Below are 17,264 nucleotides of genomic sequence, written 5' to 3' on the forward strand. Positions count from 1 at the left end.
GCCGCTCAAGAACACGTAGATATTCTTTCGATTAAAATTGGGGCGTGGCAGTCGTTTAATTGTCGATTAGTGAGAGTGCCTAAAACGTTGTTAGTTACAGAAATAAACTGAATCTTAAACAAAAAGAGCGGGCAACAGTCCACGGTGCTGGCACTTCAAAGCCGCTTCTTGGAAAACAGAGGGTGGTGCGAACTAAACAGATGGCTCACACGAAACTGCAAATTATTGATGGCTGAACAATTTGTCTAAGAGTGAGCGTGTTTATACTTTTTTCTTTTTTAATGCATAAATGTGTTAATAAGCACTCGAGCTAAATTGCCCTTTGGCTTGTGCGCTGGGGGCTGGTCCGGCAACACGTTGCCAAAAGGAATGCACTAAACAAAGCCGAAATACATTTAGATTATTGTTTATTTTTGATGTGGTTCAGTCAGGTTGCACATAAAAACAAAAATAACAGCTCCATTAGCTAAACTAATCACAGTGTTGAGTGTAAACAAATACAAAATATGCTTCTGGTATGCCAGCAAAATTTCCATAAATAAAAAGAAAGATATTTAAAAAGCACAAAAAAAATTAAACTAAAACTAATTACCGTTTAAAAGCTTAGATATTTCACGACCGATCGAATTTCGAGCAACTGGCAAATTGAGTCTCCGACGGAACGCGAGTAAATGCGGCTAAGAAAACGCGTCGAAATCGCAATCCTTGTCGCAATGCCAATGACACACCTGCTGCGTGCTGCGGCGTATATAAATAAAATCACCTGAATTATATGTTATATGCACAAAGAGGAAATGTCAACGTTTCAAGCCCACGTAGCATGTGCCACAAAGAAACGCCTCAAGCGGATGTGGAATCGCAATCCATGCATGCAAATGCAAATATGCACACATAAATTCCACAGCGCCTTTGTGTATGCTGCGTTTTTGTGTTTCATAAGTGGAATTTTGTATCGGGATCATTTTAACGTTGTGTGTGTGTGTGTGTGTGTGTGTGTGTGTGTGCCTGCTCAGTCGTGCCGGCCGGCAATCTGGCAACCATGTGCCGCGTTGCCAGAGCGAACAAACAGCAAAGGGCATGGCAAAAAGATGGAACGAGCATGTTCAAAGCAGAACAGATAAGTAAATATGCAAAACACAATGAATTTCGCTTCATTTACCATTTACCGTTAAACGCTTGTAGTGGCCAGTGTTGTGTATTGTTGGGAAGTGTGTGCGGGTGTGTGTGTGTGTGTGTGTGCGTGTGTGTGTAAATGCGAAATAGCTTAAAAAGCCAGCGCCAAGAAAAACATTCATTGACACGTTTTATTTGTTTTTCTTCTTCTATTGCCGTTGTTATTGTTGTTGTCTGGGCTGCGGCTGTTGCCGCATCTTCTGCCCATTGCTGTTGGCTGTGCCATTGTCTGTGCAAGTTTTTAATTGCTTCTGATAATGCGCCTGAGTTATGGCTGTAACGCCTCTGACATCTTAATTTAGCTATTGCCTGTCATCGTCAGCCCCAGCGGCATGTAAACACTCTGTTGCGTTTATTATTCCGGCCAAGAAAGCGAAAACAGCATATTGGTTTTGCTGCTGTTCGTGTGACCGTTTTCGAAATACGCTTTAAATATGTCCTTTAAATACGCTTTAAATATGTCCTTCCAATTGGTTTGTGGCGAAATATTCTCTGTAGTTTTAAAGATGCCCATGGCTTGAATGATTTCTACTGAAGTCTCCCGGTATATCGATCCATCTTCTTCAATTTGCCGGGTAAACTGTTGTAAGCATTTGTTTGGGCCTTGACAGAGTATAGCGCAGTTGGTTGCACCCGACAGAAGCGCCATAATATGTTATTGTTATTGTTATTTTTTGATTGTTGCTGTTGCAGCTGTTGTTGTTCTCTGATGACAATGCGCCTGGCTTTTTGAATGGCAACCCTCAAAGGCCATCAAATTGCTAGCTGACAGGCGCCTCAATAAATGTATCCAATTGAATTCGCATTTTGATTGATTGCATTCCCAAGCCTGCTCGACGTGATGTTTGATGCCCGATTACAAGCCTGTGGGTGTTCTTGATGAAATTCATTGTTTTTTTTTTTATTTTTTATTATACAGTCGGCCAGAACATTCCCTAGCCAAAATAGTATTCTACTAAGGGGCATTTTAATTATAAATAAATTCATACTCATACGCCCACCTTTGATGAGTGATATTTTTGTGGTCATTAAATAAAAAAAGGCCGACATCTCTTTCAGTTTCGACCTCACGCAAAGTAATTATATTATATTATATATATATATATATATATATAGCATTTTGTATGCATATATATATATATGCGAACGGTAGCACACGAGATTCAAAGTTGAAAAATGAAAATGGCTAATTAAGAGTTTCAGCTGTATAAGCAAAGTGCCCCAGTACTACATATTCAGGTGAGGATTATTAATTTTATGTGCTCACTATGTGGGAAGTCGGCCAAAGTGCGAGCACAGTGGAACAAAATAAACATAGAATGGTGAAATGTGAATAAGTGGAATGCCAATGCTGTAAAAGATTTTGCCTGGAAACATTTGCCGCCAGTTTCTTTTTGGTTGCTATTTTTCATTTTTTTTTTTTCATTTTTGAAAATAAACAAATCGGACCGGTACTGGGACTGGGTCTGATATTTTATTTGAATTTGATGGGGCGCATGGTTTGTGTCTGCTGTTCAAAATTTTCCTATGCACCCATGAGCTGCTCAATTAATTAAGTATCGATGATATCAGGTGCCCAAGCGCAAGCCCAACATCGATTATCAAAGATCACAATGATAATCGGCAAGTTTCATGATATGCTGCAGCAGCTGTCAGAAACGAGTCCCGAGTCAGGGAAAGAGACGACTTTATGCACATTGTAGCTGCTGTTGCTGTCACTTGACATTAAGCGATGCCCCATTACCATCCCGATTCTTTGACACTGCACTTTGAGGATGTCGAACTTGGCGCCGAAGGCATTTTAGTTGCGGCTTTAAGGGGCGCCACATCAATCATCGCATTAAAGGCAGATTCCAAATTAAAAGCAATTTCTGGTTAACGGAATGAAGCATCGATTTCAAGCTTCGAAAACATATGCATCACTGTGGGAACTCTTGAGAAATCGGTTGAAAAGCATTCCCAGCGGTCATTTTCTAAGAAATACATGCATATATTTATATAATTATATTATTCTGATTCCTTAGTAAAAATGTTGTATTAAATTCGTTTCCGGCGAAGCGGGACCTCAATTGAAACTGTGAAGCCAAATGCAAGAGAAGAAAAAAAAATGCTTTTTGAAATTTGAACTCGACCGAGGTTATAAGACGACTAACTCGTTTGCTGCAACCCCCGAAGCGCCCATTCGATCTATTCCGAGTCTGACCAGAAAGTGCATTGAATATAACAAGCTGCGGACTGATATTCGCATGCGGAAAAGCATTCGCGAGACCTTCACATGGTTTCATTTATTCTAATAATTGTCTTTTGTTTTTTATGTGCAACATTTATTTTCAAGCACACTTTGGCTCTGGCCCGGGTGAGTCTGGCACTCTGTCAATTAACCTCAAAGCTTTGCGTTGATAATATAAGTTATGGCTTTTTAATCGCTAAAAATTTGCATGAACCATATGCTCACTGCGCGCATGTGCGAGTGTGTTTGTGTGTGTGTGAGTATTGCACTCGAACTTGTGCTCATATTTCAGTCTGTCTGTCGCCGTCATTAGCTAGCCCTCTCTTAAGTTGCGGGGTGGTGCGAGGAGCAGTTGTTTTCCATGACTTGAAGTGCAAGTTTAAATTGAAGTGGAAGTCGATGCCTTAATTATACCCTTGCCCGGGTAATGCGACTTTCTTATCAAGTGTGTAACGTGTCTCCTTCGATAGATAACTATGCTGCGTTGTGAGTCAGTTTCGGTGCAAAAGAATCTCATGGATTTGAAGCTATCAAGATTAAACCATTCAGTTCATTTGTCGAATATCGATTAGGGTTCAGAGATAATTTGTCTCAAAAGGAGTTCTTCTAGTTCATGTGCAAGGGTATTTAACATTCGGCCTTGCAAAGGCTACTGCTATTTCTTGTTCATTCAGAAAACAACGGCGCAAGAAACTGCGAATTGTTCTGGGTGCTGCGTACTCGTATAAATAATTCATTAGGGCGCTACGAGTCCGCTTTGTAATTCTCTGACTGTCTGTCTGGCTGTATGTCTGTCTGTCTGTCTGTCTGTCTGTCTGTCCGTCTGTCCGTCTGTCTGTCCGTCTATCTGTCAGATACGTCAAGCCCAATTGGCTGTGGCTTGCCGGCTGATGCACGTCAGTGACCTGCGAGACAACTGCAGTCGGCGTTATAAATTTGGTGAATTTGATTTTTGTCTTTGTCTCGTTTTGCGTTTCACTGGTTTCTTCTTATTGTACTCGAACGAACCGTCAAACGGGACACATGAGTCCAACCACCAACCAGACTTATGAATACTCGTGCACCAGCACTTCACCATACAAATATTTTGTGTACGTATGTATATTTGATGTCTATATACATATGTATATCAATAATTTTGGCAGGTCAGTGCACTTTGCGCAACGCGACAATTATTTATTGTTTTAAATTGGGATTGGGAATGTACGAAGTGTTGCCCAATATCAGGCGTATAATTAGACAAAGCGAGCAATTAAAGCGCGCTCTAATCACATTAACCACGGCTCATTTGGGTCGCCATGCGATACGCTTAGGTTCGAGATCGAGTTCGTGATCATGCTCGGGGTCTCATATGTTGTATTTGCTATTTGCATAGGCAAGATCTGGCGTTGAATTGTTGTTGTGGTTGTTGTTGTTTTAATATGGGTACCGTTGCCACCCAGATCGGTCAGCATCATTAATCTTAATGATACGAAAGTTGCGACTGATTAATTTGTTCGATAATTAAAATTGATTGGCCTCTGGCAGGCCGGAGAGAGAACAGTTCGCACTGGACGAGACGTTATTCACAGTATCACGCATAATAAATGATCTTCACAAAAGGCAAAAAAAAAAGGCAAGTGAAAACAAAAAACTGTAATGAGAAACAACAAATAAACGGAAGCAACAAATGGTCAGGGAAGGAAGCTCAAGCTCAATCTAAATGAGTGCGGCGCAATGAATAAAAAAGGAAAACAATCCAAATAAAAACAACAAACCAAAAATGAAATTTATGAAACACACCGCACATTGCATACCCTAAAACACGATTCCAGGAAATCCCATGCAAAAAAATCGAACCATATCTAACTTTAGCTTGTTGTGGGCGTCCGTCTTGTCACGAGCACGAGGCAAGCATTCCGCCTGTTACAAACTGCATGTCATAGGTAATATGCACTTCCTCAATGAGTTAACATAAGATGTGAACATGAGCCGTTCAACTAAAACGGGTAGTACAAATGTTATATAAATGTTATGAGAATTTTTCGCGTGCTTAGCTGTCACGCAATTTCCGGCACGTTTTTGCATATATGAAAACAAAAGCGAAGACAACAATAACAAAAAGCATTGAGCGTGTTATTATGACAAGTATATTAACAGTTCATTTGTTGTTATTATTTCCAGTCCAGGCAACATTTTATATGTAAAATATTTTGTTGAGTCCAAAAGCTAGCCAGGATCAAAGTAGGTTCTAATAGCTATACAGCTTTTTATATATTTTCAAAATTATTATTCCCTCCCACTTAATTCTAACCAGACATTGCTTGTTATTTATTTATGGTTCAAAAATTTGTCAGCATAAGCTTCCTAAATTTGAGTTGATCTATTTTTATACTCTGAGTCCATTAAAAACAGCAGAGAAGGGTATGACGGTTTTGTGCAATCGTTTGCTCCACGCCCAAAAAGCCATCTCCGAAGCCACAAGGTATATATATTATTGCTCAGAATTGGATCTTTTTATGTTCGTAAATCAAGATTTACTTTTTGGATACCTCTTCTATATAGGCATAGACTTGTACTTAGGTACTTATACATTTATGTGATTTATATCCTGAAAATCTTACGCGGATCGGACAATAAACGCCGAGCGCAAAAGGAAGAAGCACAGCCTAAGCTGTTGCAAGTGCTCTTTGTCTATGTATTGAAAGGAAGCTAGAGTTACTTGTGTTTTGGGTATCTCCTAGTCGGGCACACCCGGCTCTTGCCGGCTCGTTCATTTATTTGGCTGCTCTCTAAATTCCACAAAGCTCAAAATTATGTCACACTCAAAGAGTGTCCAAGCGTAGTGTATACTAGGCCACATATCTAATGTCGCATTCAGCGTGTCTAGTCACAGCTAATAAATCTTCCAGACTCACATTTCGGGCAGACTGAAGCACTCAGCTCATAGCTCGGCCACATGTGCCGCACTCATTGTCATAATGCGGTCTGCATTTAATATTATTTTCGTTATATTATTTTTACTTATATTTTAGCATATTTAAATTTGCTTGTACCATAAATACTTGTGTTGTATTTGTTGTCTTACTTTAATTATTGCCAATTCATATATATATATATTTTTTTTTTGTTTATGTCTGGCTATTTGGACTTTTTTGCCCGGTTTCAGCTTGGTGGATTTAATAAAGCATTTTTATTGTTTCCTCGTCGTCGCTGCTTTTAGATTATATAATGCTACATTTTATGGCCTTACTGAAACCGGCAAACGTTCAACTCTCTGCACACACGATTTTTATCATGTTCATTTCAAACAAATATATCAAAATTCTGACACGCTTCTATCTATTCCCAAACATAAGCACAAACAATGGCAAGGTAAAGTAAATAAAAAACTTTGCCAAACGTAAAAAATGAAGACGGACATGTGCTATTTTTGGTACCGCCGCCTCTTCGATTGCTCTCGTTTCTATGCCGTGCAGAATATTTTCTTTTTGTTTTTATTTAGTTTTTTTCTATTTCTTGGTTGATGCCTTTGGAAATTTTTTTTTTTTTGCCATAAATCGAACCTCAAAGCTTTCTCACTCATCATTTGTCTAGATTTTTTTAGAGCATTTTCTTTTTTTGACTTTGTTTATTTGCTAACATTTATCCTGGGATTGTTTGGTTTTGCAGCCGCTTGGGCAGCTCCTGTAAATATCGTAACTAGCCAGTTTTTTCTCTCTGTGTATATAGTTTTTTTTTGTTTTGTTTTTTTTTTCGTTGCTCGCTCACACCCACCGCAGAGTTAAAGCATACTATTTTTAGCAAAGGGCGTGTTTAGTTTATTTTTCGATTTTATAGTTTTTCCTTCTTTTTTTTCAAAACTACCGTTTGAAATGGGTAAAAGTTGTGCATAGACAATTATTCAGATTCATTTCAATTAAAAATAGATTTTAAAAATTTTGAATATATCCTAAAAAAATCGGCGTGTAAGTAGATGACAGCGAATACTCTAAAATGGGACATCATAAATGTGTTAAAATTCAAATGGCGCCAAGTGAATATATTTTGCGTATAAGTCTGTCTGACATTAAAAATATACTATGTGCAATTTTTGATGTGTCGCAGTGTTTGAGTATTTAACTGTCAAATTCAGAAACTTAGAATCGTCTTGTTATAATATTCACCTTTAACGTATTAGCTTGTGAATGCCCTCACGTTTTTATAAAACTTCACTTTTTCTGGCCCCTTTTTCGTTGGGAGAATTGTGAAACTTTTCAAATATCGCTGGTCGGTATTTAAGATGAAATTACATTTTCGACACCAAAACGAAATTATGCAATTATTAAAAATTCTTTATGCATTTCACATTTTCGTTGCCCAGTTTGAAGCAATTTTTGTTTCAAATCACGATATTTTTAATTTCTTTTCCGCAAAACTCTCGAAATATAAAATTTGAAAACAGAATTTTTGATCCATTTACCGCGCAGCCTGAGCATGTGCGAAATTCGAAAGCAGACTGAGGCATGCTCTGGTGAAAACACAACGTTTCATACGCATTGCTCTCGCAGCGTTTCGTATAAACAAAAGAGAATCATATATTTAATGGATATAGTACTGTATTCTAAAATAGATTCAATCGGGAACTGTACGCTGATCCTAACTTGTTTAGGAATGGTTGTCCTTTAACTCTCAATTTTAGACACCAATATGTTGATAAAGACTGAATTATTTCTTCCTATTTTTCCCATGTTCCATTGCATCAACTTCATTGGCTAGCTGCACTCTTGCAATGTTATTATTGTCCTTTCATAAACTAACGTAACATTCAAAACCTGAAAATTTTCAGTTTAGCTGAAGAACAACTTTTAAGAACTATACAAACTTTCCTCTTGTTTCGTGTTCTTCCTACTCGATCGCTAGCACCGAAAATAGATATAGCATTTCTTTATAAACATATACATATATTTATATGTATATTTATATATGTGAGCATGCTAATTTTACCCTGCATTTTAGAGACTGCAAAATGGGTTGTTAAGAATTTGAACATTCATCTTGAAGTTTGAAGAAATCTTCAATACACAAAAAGTGATAAGTGATAACTTACACAGATCGAGTTGGTTTAAAGTACTTGAATTCATTTCTCAAAAAACAAAACATTAACGAAGTAAAGAAAAGTTTTTAACGGAATTATTAAGCTAATTCAAACGATGTAGAACATGAAAATAAATTTAAGCCCTATTAAACAAATATTGAAATCAAGTTAAACGCTTAGTTTCATTTGGGTACCAGGATATGCCCGTATTCCAAGACTCTTGATTTGAGCATATTCGTACATATTTTATTTGTTGTGTATATATATTTAAACGTATTATAATATATTACAGGCATCTGCGAATTGTAAAAAAAAAGAAAATGTGAAAAATCTGAAAATAAGTGCTCGTTATAAGGCGCCAAGGGCGCCACGATCTTGACCATAGACGAATCACAGAATCGCGATTGTTTGTTTACGTTGGACAGCAGCATTGGACATCCACCGAGACCCAGTGGGTCCCCAACGGTCCCAGTGCGCGTGCCGTGACATAATCCAAATGCGTGTCTGTCCCTGAGCCTGGAACTGGCGCGTGTAGCTGTCGGCCATAGAGGCTGGGAGGGTGTGCCGGCGTCTTGGCTCATTGGACGCTGCGCCTCAGCGAATGCTTCCTATGAATTTATGGGTTCCCATAAAAACGGAACGCCTGGGCGACTGGGCGTATTTTCCGAATACTTGCCGACATCTAATTTTGTCGATTGTTGTTGTTGTTGTTGTTGTTGTTGTTGTTATTTGGCGTTAATTGCCAAACGGCTGTGACAAGTCTCGTGCCGCAGCCAGGCCTCGTCGCCGCACCCCCAACCGCAAATATCGAAGAAAGAACAGCTAAAGTCCGAATGTGGTATGTGATGTGGGTGCGTTGATCTCAGCATTTATTTGAGAGTCTGTGAGTTCATCTAGATCTTCTAGGAAGTCTTTATGCAATTTATTATGCAAACGGTCTGGCCATAATTCTCACCCATTATTATTTCAACTTTAATTAATTCAAATTTATGTCATTTTCCATTGAATGTGTGTCATACGTATGGTTATTTAATTTATGGGATGTTTCACAAGTAGAACGGGTTTTGTGCATTTTACGGAAATTTTTGATGATATTCAGATTTTTAAAACTGATCAAGAATAACCTAAAAAATGTACTTTCCATTCGATTGTGCGCTCGAACCGGTCCCTTGTGCTGATGAACGCTCCAAATAAGATTTGAGCAACAATAACAACAATATCATCAAAGTTGAGGCTCATTTTTACGATTTCCTAATTATGAGCATAATAAAATCATAATTAAACAATAAAAACAAGTTGCTTTAATGCCAAACCACTTGCACACAATTTCAAAACAAGGCAATAATTTCTATGCTGCGCACTCGGGAGCATAAATTTTATAACACATTTTACAAGACATTAAAATTTAGCGGCTGGCAAATTTTATTGCACGCCAATTGAGGTCACCGAATAGGAAAATGAAAAAAAAAAAAAAACGACTTGCAAACGCAGCCAAGAGAAGGCGATTTTCCATTAACGCCATGTCCATATATATCCAGAGGCTGCTCATCCAAAGTCAGACGCTTAAAGAAAATACCCTATATGGACTTGGCACTTTAATTACCTCAACAACAGCTGTTGCCTGTGCTGGCTTTAGCCTAGTGGCGGACATCTTGAGGTTTACCGATCACTGATCACTGATCACTTTGTTTTTCTTCTCATTTACTGTTAGCTGTTGGGCTATTTGCACTGCATGTTTCACTGTAATCTCCGGCAATGATTATGATTAAACACTCGATAGCTGCGCAGACGCAACGCCAACATGCAATTCGCGCTTGGCCGCAATGCAAACAATGCCCGGAGCCAACACAGCAGCACTCTGCACGCCAGCAATATACACGGCAGCAACCAACGCGCCCGACAGCAACACACGCAATTCAATCGCGGTCCAGAAAGGACAGAGAGAAAGGGGCACACGAGATGCTGTTGCTGTGCTTGAACCCTCGCCAAGTTCACTAAACTGTTTCACTGGTACCGAATGCTGGCCAGGCACAACTGGGGACAACGCCTGCGCATGCGCCGCTGCCAATTTGCAATTTGTAAGACGTTTAAGCTGTGCTTTGGCAATTTGCGAGCCAAGCCTTGGCGCAGTTGGTTTACGGGCAATGCCAATGAATCCTTCCTTTATTTATCTGCTGTTCTTCTCTTTTCTTTTTGTTTTGCTATCCGCGTGGGTGTGTTCATGTATCCTTGTGTGTGCGTATTGTCGCGCACTCGCATCGACCGTATGTAGCAAGAGGCTCTACATGCCGCGAGTAACTGAATTATCACTTGATCACACTTCCCATGCGCAGCCTAACACAGGCTTAAGAAGAAAACGTTTATGCCACACGACTGCAAGAACACAAATGTTGCAAGTGTTTGGCCGCAAATGGCAACGACAACGACAACGACAACAGCAACAGCAACATTAACAGCAAGAGCAACAGCAACACTAAAGAAAAGAAAGGGCGCAGCCTCGGTCTCTGCTCTCGATTAGTTGGCCTGCGCGTTGGCGTTGCTATCTTGACTGCTTAAGGCAGATAAATTGTCTCTCAGCCAATGCCGTTGGTGCTGCTGCCGCTGCTGCTGCTGATGCTGATGCTGCTGATGCTGATGCTGCTGATGGTGATGCTGCCTCAGTCGAGCATCTGACGCCTGTCGCGCTTGTTTTGGCACTCAGCAGCAATCATTTTAGTTGTTGCTTTTTTATGTAAAACGAACATTTGCTAATGAATTATTATTACAATTTAATGAAAAATGAGTTTGGGCAACTTTAGCTGTATCTGTAGATGTAGCTATCCATCTTTCAACGGATTGGGCAACTCTCGTAAACAAACGCCGATGGTTGTGTGTCTCTTGGTGCTCTTGCAGCTGATCTTAATTACAACAACTGTTCGCATACGACTGAAAAAAAATATAAATATATAAGAAACAAATAAAACTGATCACGTATACCCTCCATCAAATTGAAGGTTAGGTGGCGATCTTAAGGGCATGCAGAACGGGGAGCCCGCTAAACGGGATTCTCGATCTTTGCTTATTTTAAGAATTTCTTTGATATGCAAACGAGCTATTTAGTGCCAGATTAAACCCTTCTTATAAAAAGGGCACACATGGATACTTATTAACGCTTCATTAAGTTCTTGTAGCGCCCACCAACAAAACTAAGGCGACAGCCAAGAATTGGTAGAAGCAGAAAACGAAAAGAAAGAGACGTAAATATTCTGGCAAAAGTATCGTATGTAAAACTGGTTTTCGTTCCCCCTCGTTTTGTTGAAGAGCTCTACGATAAGATTTGGGCTTGGATCGCACATGCCGGCCAGCAATCACAGCAGATAAGATCTAAGTTAATTGAGCCGGTCAAGTGTGCCCTACACGCACATATTTTGGACATATATGAGCCGGAACTGCTCGGGCTGAGTTGCCAAAAAGAACGAGTGATTAAATTGAAATTGATAATTAGATAAACAATTGGTACATTAAATTTAAGTAGCGAAAGGATCGGATAAGCGTAATTAACTAATAATGAGATCATTTAAATACTCATTAAAATACAGCGAAAAACAAAACCGATTTAACTTATACTCTTGACGTGCAGGGTATCTGGAGACTGGCATTTCGGCAGATATACGAAAAGCAAAGTTGCTGATGAATATCTCGATAATATTTCTCATGATTGAGGCCCAAAAGAAATCAACAACATTATAAACCATCAAAATTAATACATTTTTCGTATTATTTTATTACGCACCAAAAACAAAAAGCAGGCACACAAAAACAATGCCAATACCCCTTAAGCGTGCCCTCCATCCTCAACACCCCCTTCCCAACCCGGCAATACAGAAAATAAAAATTAAATGAAATGAAACGAAACAAAGACAAAGTTCATGGCAATGCGAGTGGCTCATATAAAGCCGAGTCTTGGGCCGGTTGGTCGCTCGCCTGGGCGCTTTTCAATCCATCAAAAGAGATTATATTCATTAACTAGGCAGGCAGCCAGCAACAAGACTCGGACTCGGACTCTGACTCGGATTGGAATTGAAGCTGCGACTGGAACTGGAACTGGGACTGGGACTGGGACCGGGACCGGGCATGCTCGGGCGTTGATTTTGATGGCCACTGTACTGCTGGAATTTCTTAATTTTTTTGACAGTTCTCATCAAAATGTGTTGAAATTGCTATTATTATGAGGTTGTTGTTGTTGTTGTTGTTGTTTTTGCTTCTATTGTTATTGGGCGCAAATTTACAAGAATCATCTAGCAGATCGCATCTAGTGGCAGCATGACGTACCACAATTCCGTATGTTTAAGATCTGTGAACTCCATTAAAAAACCGTTTCATATCTTTGGCAATTTGACGCCATCAAAATGTATTTGTCTTCACCCCAGTTCTTTGGGCAATTTCCAACATGTGTCAAAGTCGTGAACGTTTTACGCACTTGACATTAAGTAAAGAATGCTCGTATATCTATAATCTATATATAAATATCTATATAATATGGCTGTTAACCTTGTAATAATACTTATAAGTATGTGCCACATAAGTATTTACATATTTTTTTTACTCTAGTTTTTGGTATTATTTGTCTTCTGCGTTTCAGAACGCCCAGATTCCTGCAGCTGTCGGATGTACTCAAATGCGGCCGCACAATTAATTTGACATGTTTACATAAAAAAGCAAGAGCTCCAAATAATATTGGGCACACATATTCATGAAGGCCCTCAGCTACATGTCCAGCTGCTTTCTGTCAAGAATTGTGTAAAAATTGAACAAACCCCAAACCGAACCGAACCGAGTCTCTGAGTGTAAATACAAGAGAATGGCCAAAAGTGCCTTACAGCTTCCGGGCCAAGTCGCGGAGGTGTTTTATTATTGTTTGAAAATAAGGAAAAACACAAATAAATCAAGACAATATCGTTTAAGGCCAAACCAATTTTAATTGCCGTATATATTCTGCACCAAAAAGGAGTGAACGGTGCTCTTCATGCAAATTTTGCGAACTTGAAGCATCAACTCGACTGGCCAGCTTTGAGCTCATCTATAGATTCGTCTCTATCCGCATTGCCATTTATGTATGCCTCTTGATTCTCAGTTGGCAAGTGGGTTAATAACCACTGCATTCAAGCCATTGTCTTAGCCGATCGTTCGATTATATTAAGGCAGCAAATATGGCATTTATACGCATAAATTAAAATTAATGTTAACATTTATTTTTATATTTATATCTATGAAATTTAATTATTCAAAGCCATTTTAGTTTCGATGCACACTCAAAGGCACTTGACAGCTGCTTGTTGTGGTTTTCATTTATATTATTATTACTTTTTTTTGCTTTGCTCAAATTGCACAATTTCCTTAGTGGGCAGCTTGAACTTACAACAAACAACAACCGAGCCAAGCCAGGGTGGGGCATTTATAAAGAAAAACCTTGATTACACGTGAGAAGCTTCTCAAAAATAACTCAGTTGCTCAGCTGCGCTTTTATTGCCTTCTGATTATAAGCATATAAGTATAACTGGGCTCAGAGATTGAGCAAGAGAGTTTGGAGAAAATAGATCTCTTGTTTCGCTCAATTCTCTCCCGAATTCGCCAGCTCTCACTTCTGGCCGAGGGTCCGCCAGCTACGCCTTTCAACCCTTTCAGTTCGACAGGATGACGAAGACATGCAACGTGCGTTAGCTCCCGTTTTCAGTTAATAAAATTGAATTGTCAAATGTGCATATACATAGTTATAAACATAAAATCGTGTGTGCTTCTTGCAGTGTAATGAGCTATGCACTCAAGCCTTTTGGCTCATGTTTCTTACAAATTCACATGTTTGATGAAAGCTTCAAGATGTCATTACAGGGTAACGTATATGCAAAGCAAGTTAATCGAAAACTTGTGTACTAAATAATAAAACAAATTAATTCGAGTAAAAACTTTAAATATAGGCAGGTTTAACACGATTTCGAAATGTCTTTTCGGTTAATCCATCATAAAATATTGTTATGCACTTGAGAACCGATCGAAAGAAACTTTGTTATTTGCAGTTTGGCTGTATAGTGTAGTTGTTTATTGCTGAATCGAAATCTAGCTTTTAAATCGATCATTTATAGAACTTGATATGCGAAGTGTAGAAACAAGTTGGAAATCAATCGCTTTTACTACTGCCCATATGCATAAGTGTTTCTTTTGTACCGATCTTGCAGACGCTGGCAGTCGATTTGCTGGACTCTTTTTTTATTTTTGCATTAATTTGCATTGTTTGCTGTTTTTACTGCGTTCATTAACCGCTGGTATTTATGACCCCCAAAAAACAGTATTTACCACGTTCTTATTCTAATTTATTATATATGCACAATCATGCCATCAATCTGCGTATTTAGCATTACCCGCTTCGACACGATTGGGCTTTTATAGTTTGGCGATATTGTTGTGGGCCAGGTGGCATGACAAATCCAATGAGAGTTCACCTGTGGGTGGATATCAATGAGTATTGTCGAAACAAGTTTTTCGCAACTATTTTTCGTACTTTGTGTGTGTCGGATTCTTTTTGGCCAAACGTAATGACCCAATTTCCTTGACATATGCCTGGCAGGTTTACAAACCCAAAACTGTTACGGTTAACAATCAATTCCGGAGTGCGGAGTGGGGGTGCTGCCCCAGCACTCATTACTTAGCTGTTTCTATTTTTTCTGTCTTGCAGATTTCATTAGTCAATAATTGACTTTGCCTGTCTGGTTTGCCAGTGAACCCATAAACACGAACTGCGCCCCGGGGGCACCCAAACCCGACCAGCCAGGCAAAGCCGACGACGTTGCCAAAGTCGAGGCGTTAAATGCAAAAAAAAAACACACATATATATATACTGGTATATATATATGTTAGTAAAAATCTTTGGCCCGTGGCATTCATTGAGAACCTAAGCGACAGAGTTCCCACGCTTGAAATTCTTCACGCATGCCTATTGACGCATGCAACCTGAAGCAACCTTAGACTTTCGCCTTCTATTAAACGCGCTGTTGTTTTCAATGCAAATTAGCGGACAGCCGGCTCTAATTTTTGAATTTCATAATATTTATGTAGAACAGATGCGTTGACTATTCACAGCAGATAGAGAGCAGCCCACAGGCATGGCACAAACATAATCGTAATCATAATAAACACGTCCACGCAATAGCCTCAGCCTCAGCCCCAGCGTCGGCCCCATCTCCAGCCGCTGTCCCAGAGTCAAGTAGCACGTGTGTGAGTTTTGGGCCGATGTTGGCTATGGTTTGGTTGGTAATGACCCAAATTTCATAGCTGTGTGTTAAATACGCCTAATGGTCATTTAATTATACGACAGACAGCGACAGCAGCGGCAGCAGCAGCCGAAACATAAATACAACTAATTGTATAATAACAAGGCGTTCTCCTCATATATAGATACGCATTATATCGATCAATTTATGACAAAAGGCTAAACAAATGAATTTTTTAGCAAATTCGTTTACATGTTAATTGTTTGTGCCAGAGCTTAGATATAATATTTTGCGCTGAGCTGCTGTGGCTGTTGCTTGCCATGCAAACACCAAACGCCATCTAGCGGCAAGCGGCGACGCACTCACAGCTGCTACTGTCGTAGGCCTAGCATCACTTGACTGGCTATGTTAGCTATAACGTCGGTCTTGTAACGCCTACATTGCGTAACTGTAATGTAAAAGCATTAGTTCTTTATGTAATAAGAAAATAGTTGCATATTTTCAATACAAAAAAGATACTAATTACACTGCTTTGATGATACATGATATTTTCAATTATATTGTTCTAGATGATTTTATTCTAGAGCAAATATTATCCGTTTGGTTAATTTGATGCGGCAGAGTATGCAAACATCCGATCGATAAGAAACGTTTTTTTTTTTTTTTGTTGTTGACTCTGAACCATCAACCCGTCAGCATTTGACAAATTTGCGCCTGTCTCAAGTGAAGTTAACAAATTTATTATTAATAGAGCTCAACGCATTTTTACAGCAACTGCTGCTGCTGTTGCTGACGGCAACAGTTGGCGATGCTGCCGTTGTGGCTGTTATTGTTGTTGTTTCGATGCGAAGTAATTTGTTTATATTGTTGGGCAATTGACACGGCTACTTTACCTAGGCAAAATTGCCACAATTGTTTGGAGTGCTGAAATTAAAAAGTGTGTTTAGGTTTTTCAAAGTCTTTTCTAAAGGCTTTTTGACACATTTCGTCGCGCTCTTCACGCGCTTTAGTATTAATTGTGGTTGTTTCTGTTGCTGTTTCTGTTTCTGTTAGCTGTACTTGAAGGCAATGACTTTGTTTAGCATGTGGATTGTGAATACGCGTGTGCTTTTTTTTTTCTCGTCAGTCCGTGCCCCCAAGCTCTTTACAATCAGCAACAAATGCTTGGACACAGCTAGCATATAAATTTGATTTTATATATGTATATTTTTGTGGTAGTTGGTTTGATGCCTTCTAATCTATAATTCAATTCAAAGAATTCAATGCGTACACCCTTCAGAATTTGCTAAACATAACTTTGTCACGAGGCATGTATTATAATTTTTTTAATATTAATTTCTATAATTTCTATTGATGCCTACTTATTGCTTAGCTTCGATGCTGTATAGTTTGCTCCGGCAACTAGAAACTATTTTTTGCAAGGGTATTTCAAATTCGGCATCATATTTATAACTGATTTTATTTCAAAAATATTTATTGCAAACGATTTATTTGAAATGGATTTCAAATCGAAATATTTGCCATTCTGTTTTCTGTTTGCGTAAATAGAATTTCATGTTCG

At 39.0% G+C, this 17,264-nt stretch overlaps 1 protein-coding gene across 6 annotated transcripts in view; it reads right to left on the bottom strand.

Moving 5' to 3' along the window:
• The window catches only part of AdamTS-A (ADAM metallopeptidase with thrombospondin type 1 motif A), a 45,095-nt gene that overhangs the window by 14,357 nt on the left and 13,474 nt on the right, over window positions 1-17,264 (bottom strand). The window contains exon 1 of one of the 6 annotated variants that reach the window (XM_070207599.1): window positions 10,063-10,848. The exons of 3 other annotated variants lie outside the window; for them this stretch is intronic. In XM_070207599.1, coding sequence (XP_070063700.1) covers window positions 10,063-10,110 — 48 coding nt within the window. In that variant the 5' untranslated portion in view covers window positions 10,111-10,848. Of the gene's footprint in view, window positions 1-592; window positions 681-7,548; window positions 7,854-10,062; window positions 10,849-17,264 lie in introns of those variants that run through there. 2 more of the 6 variants (XM_070207600.1, XM_070207601.1) reach the window with 2 other exon arrangements.

The sequence above is a fragment of the Drosophila virilis genome, chromosome 2 (assembly GCF_030788295.1).
Source record: "Drosophila virilis strain 15010-1051.87 chromosome 2, Dvir_AGI_RSII-ME, whole genome shotgun sequence".
In the NCBI taxonomy this organism is placed as follows: domain Eukaryota; kingdom Metazoa; phylum Arthropoda; class Insecta; order Diptera; family Drosophilidae; genus Drosophila; species Drosophila virilis.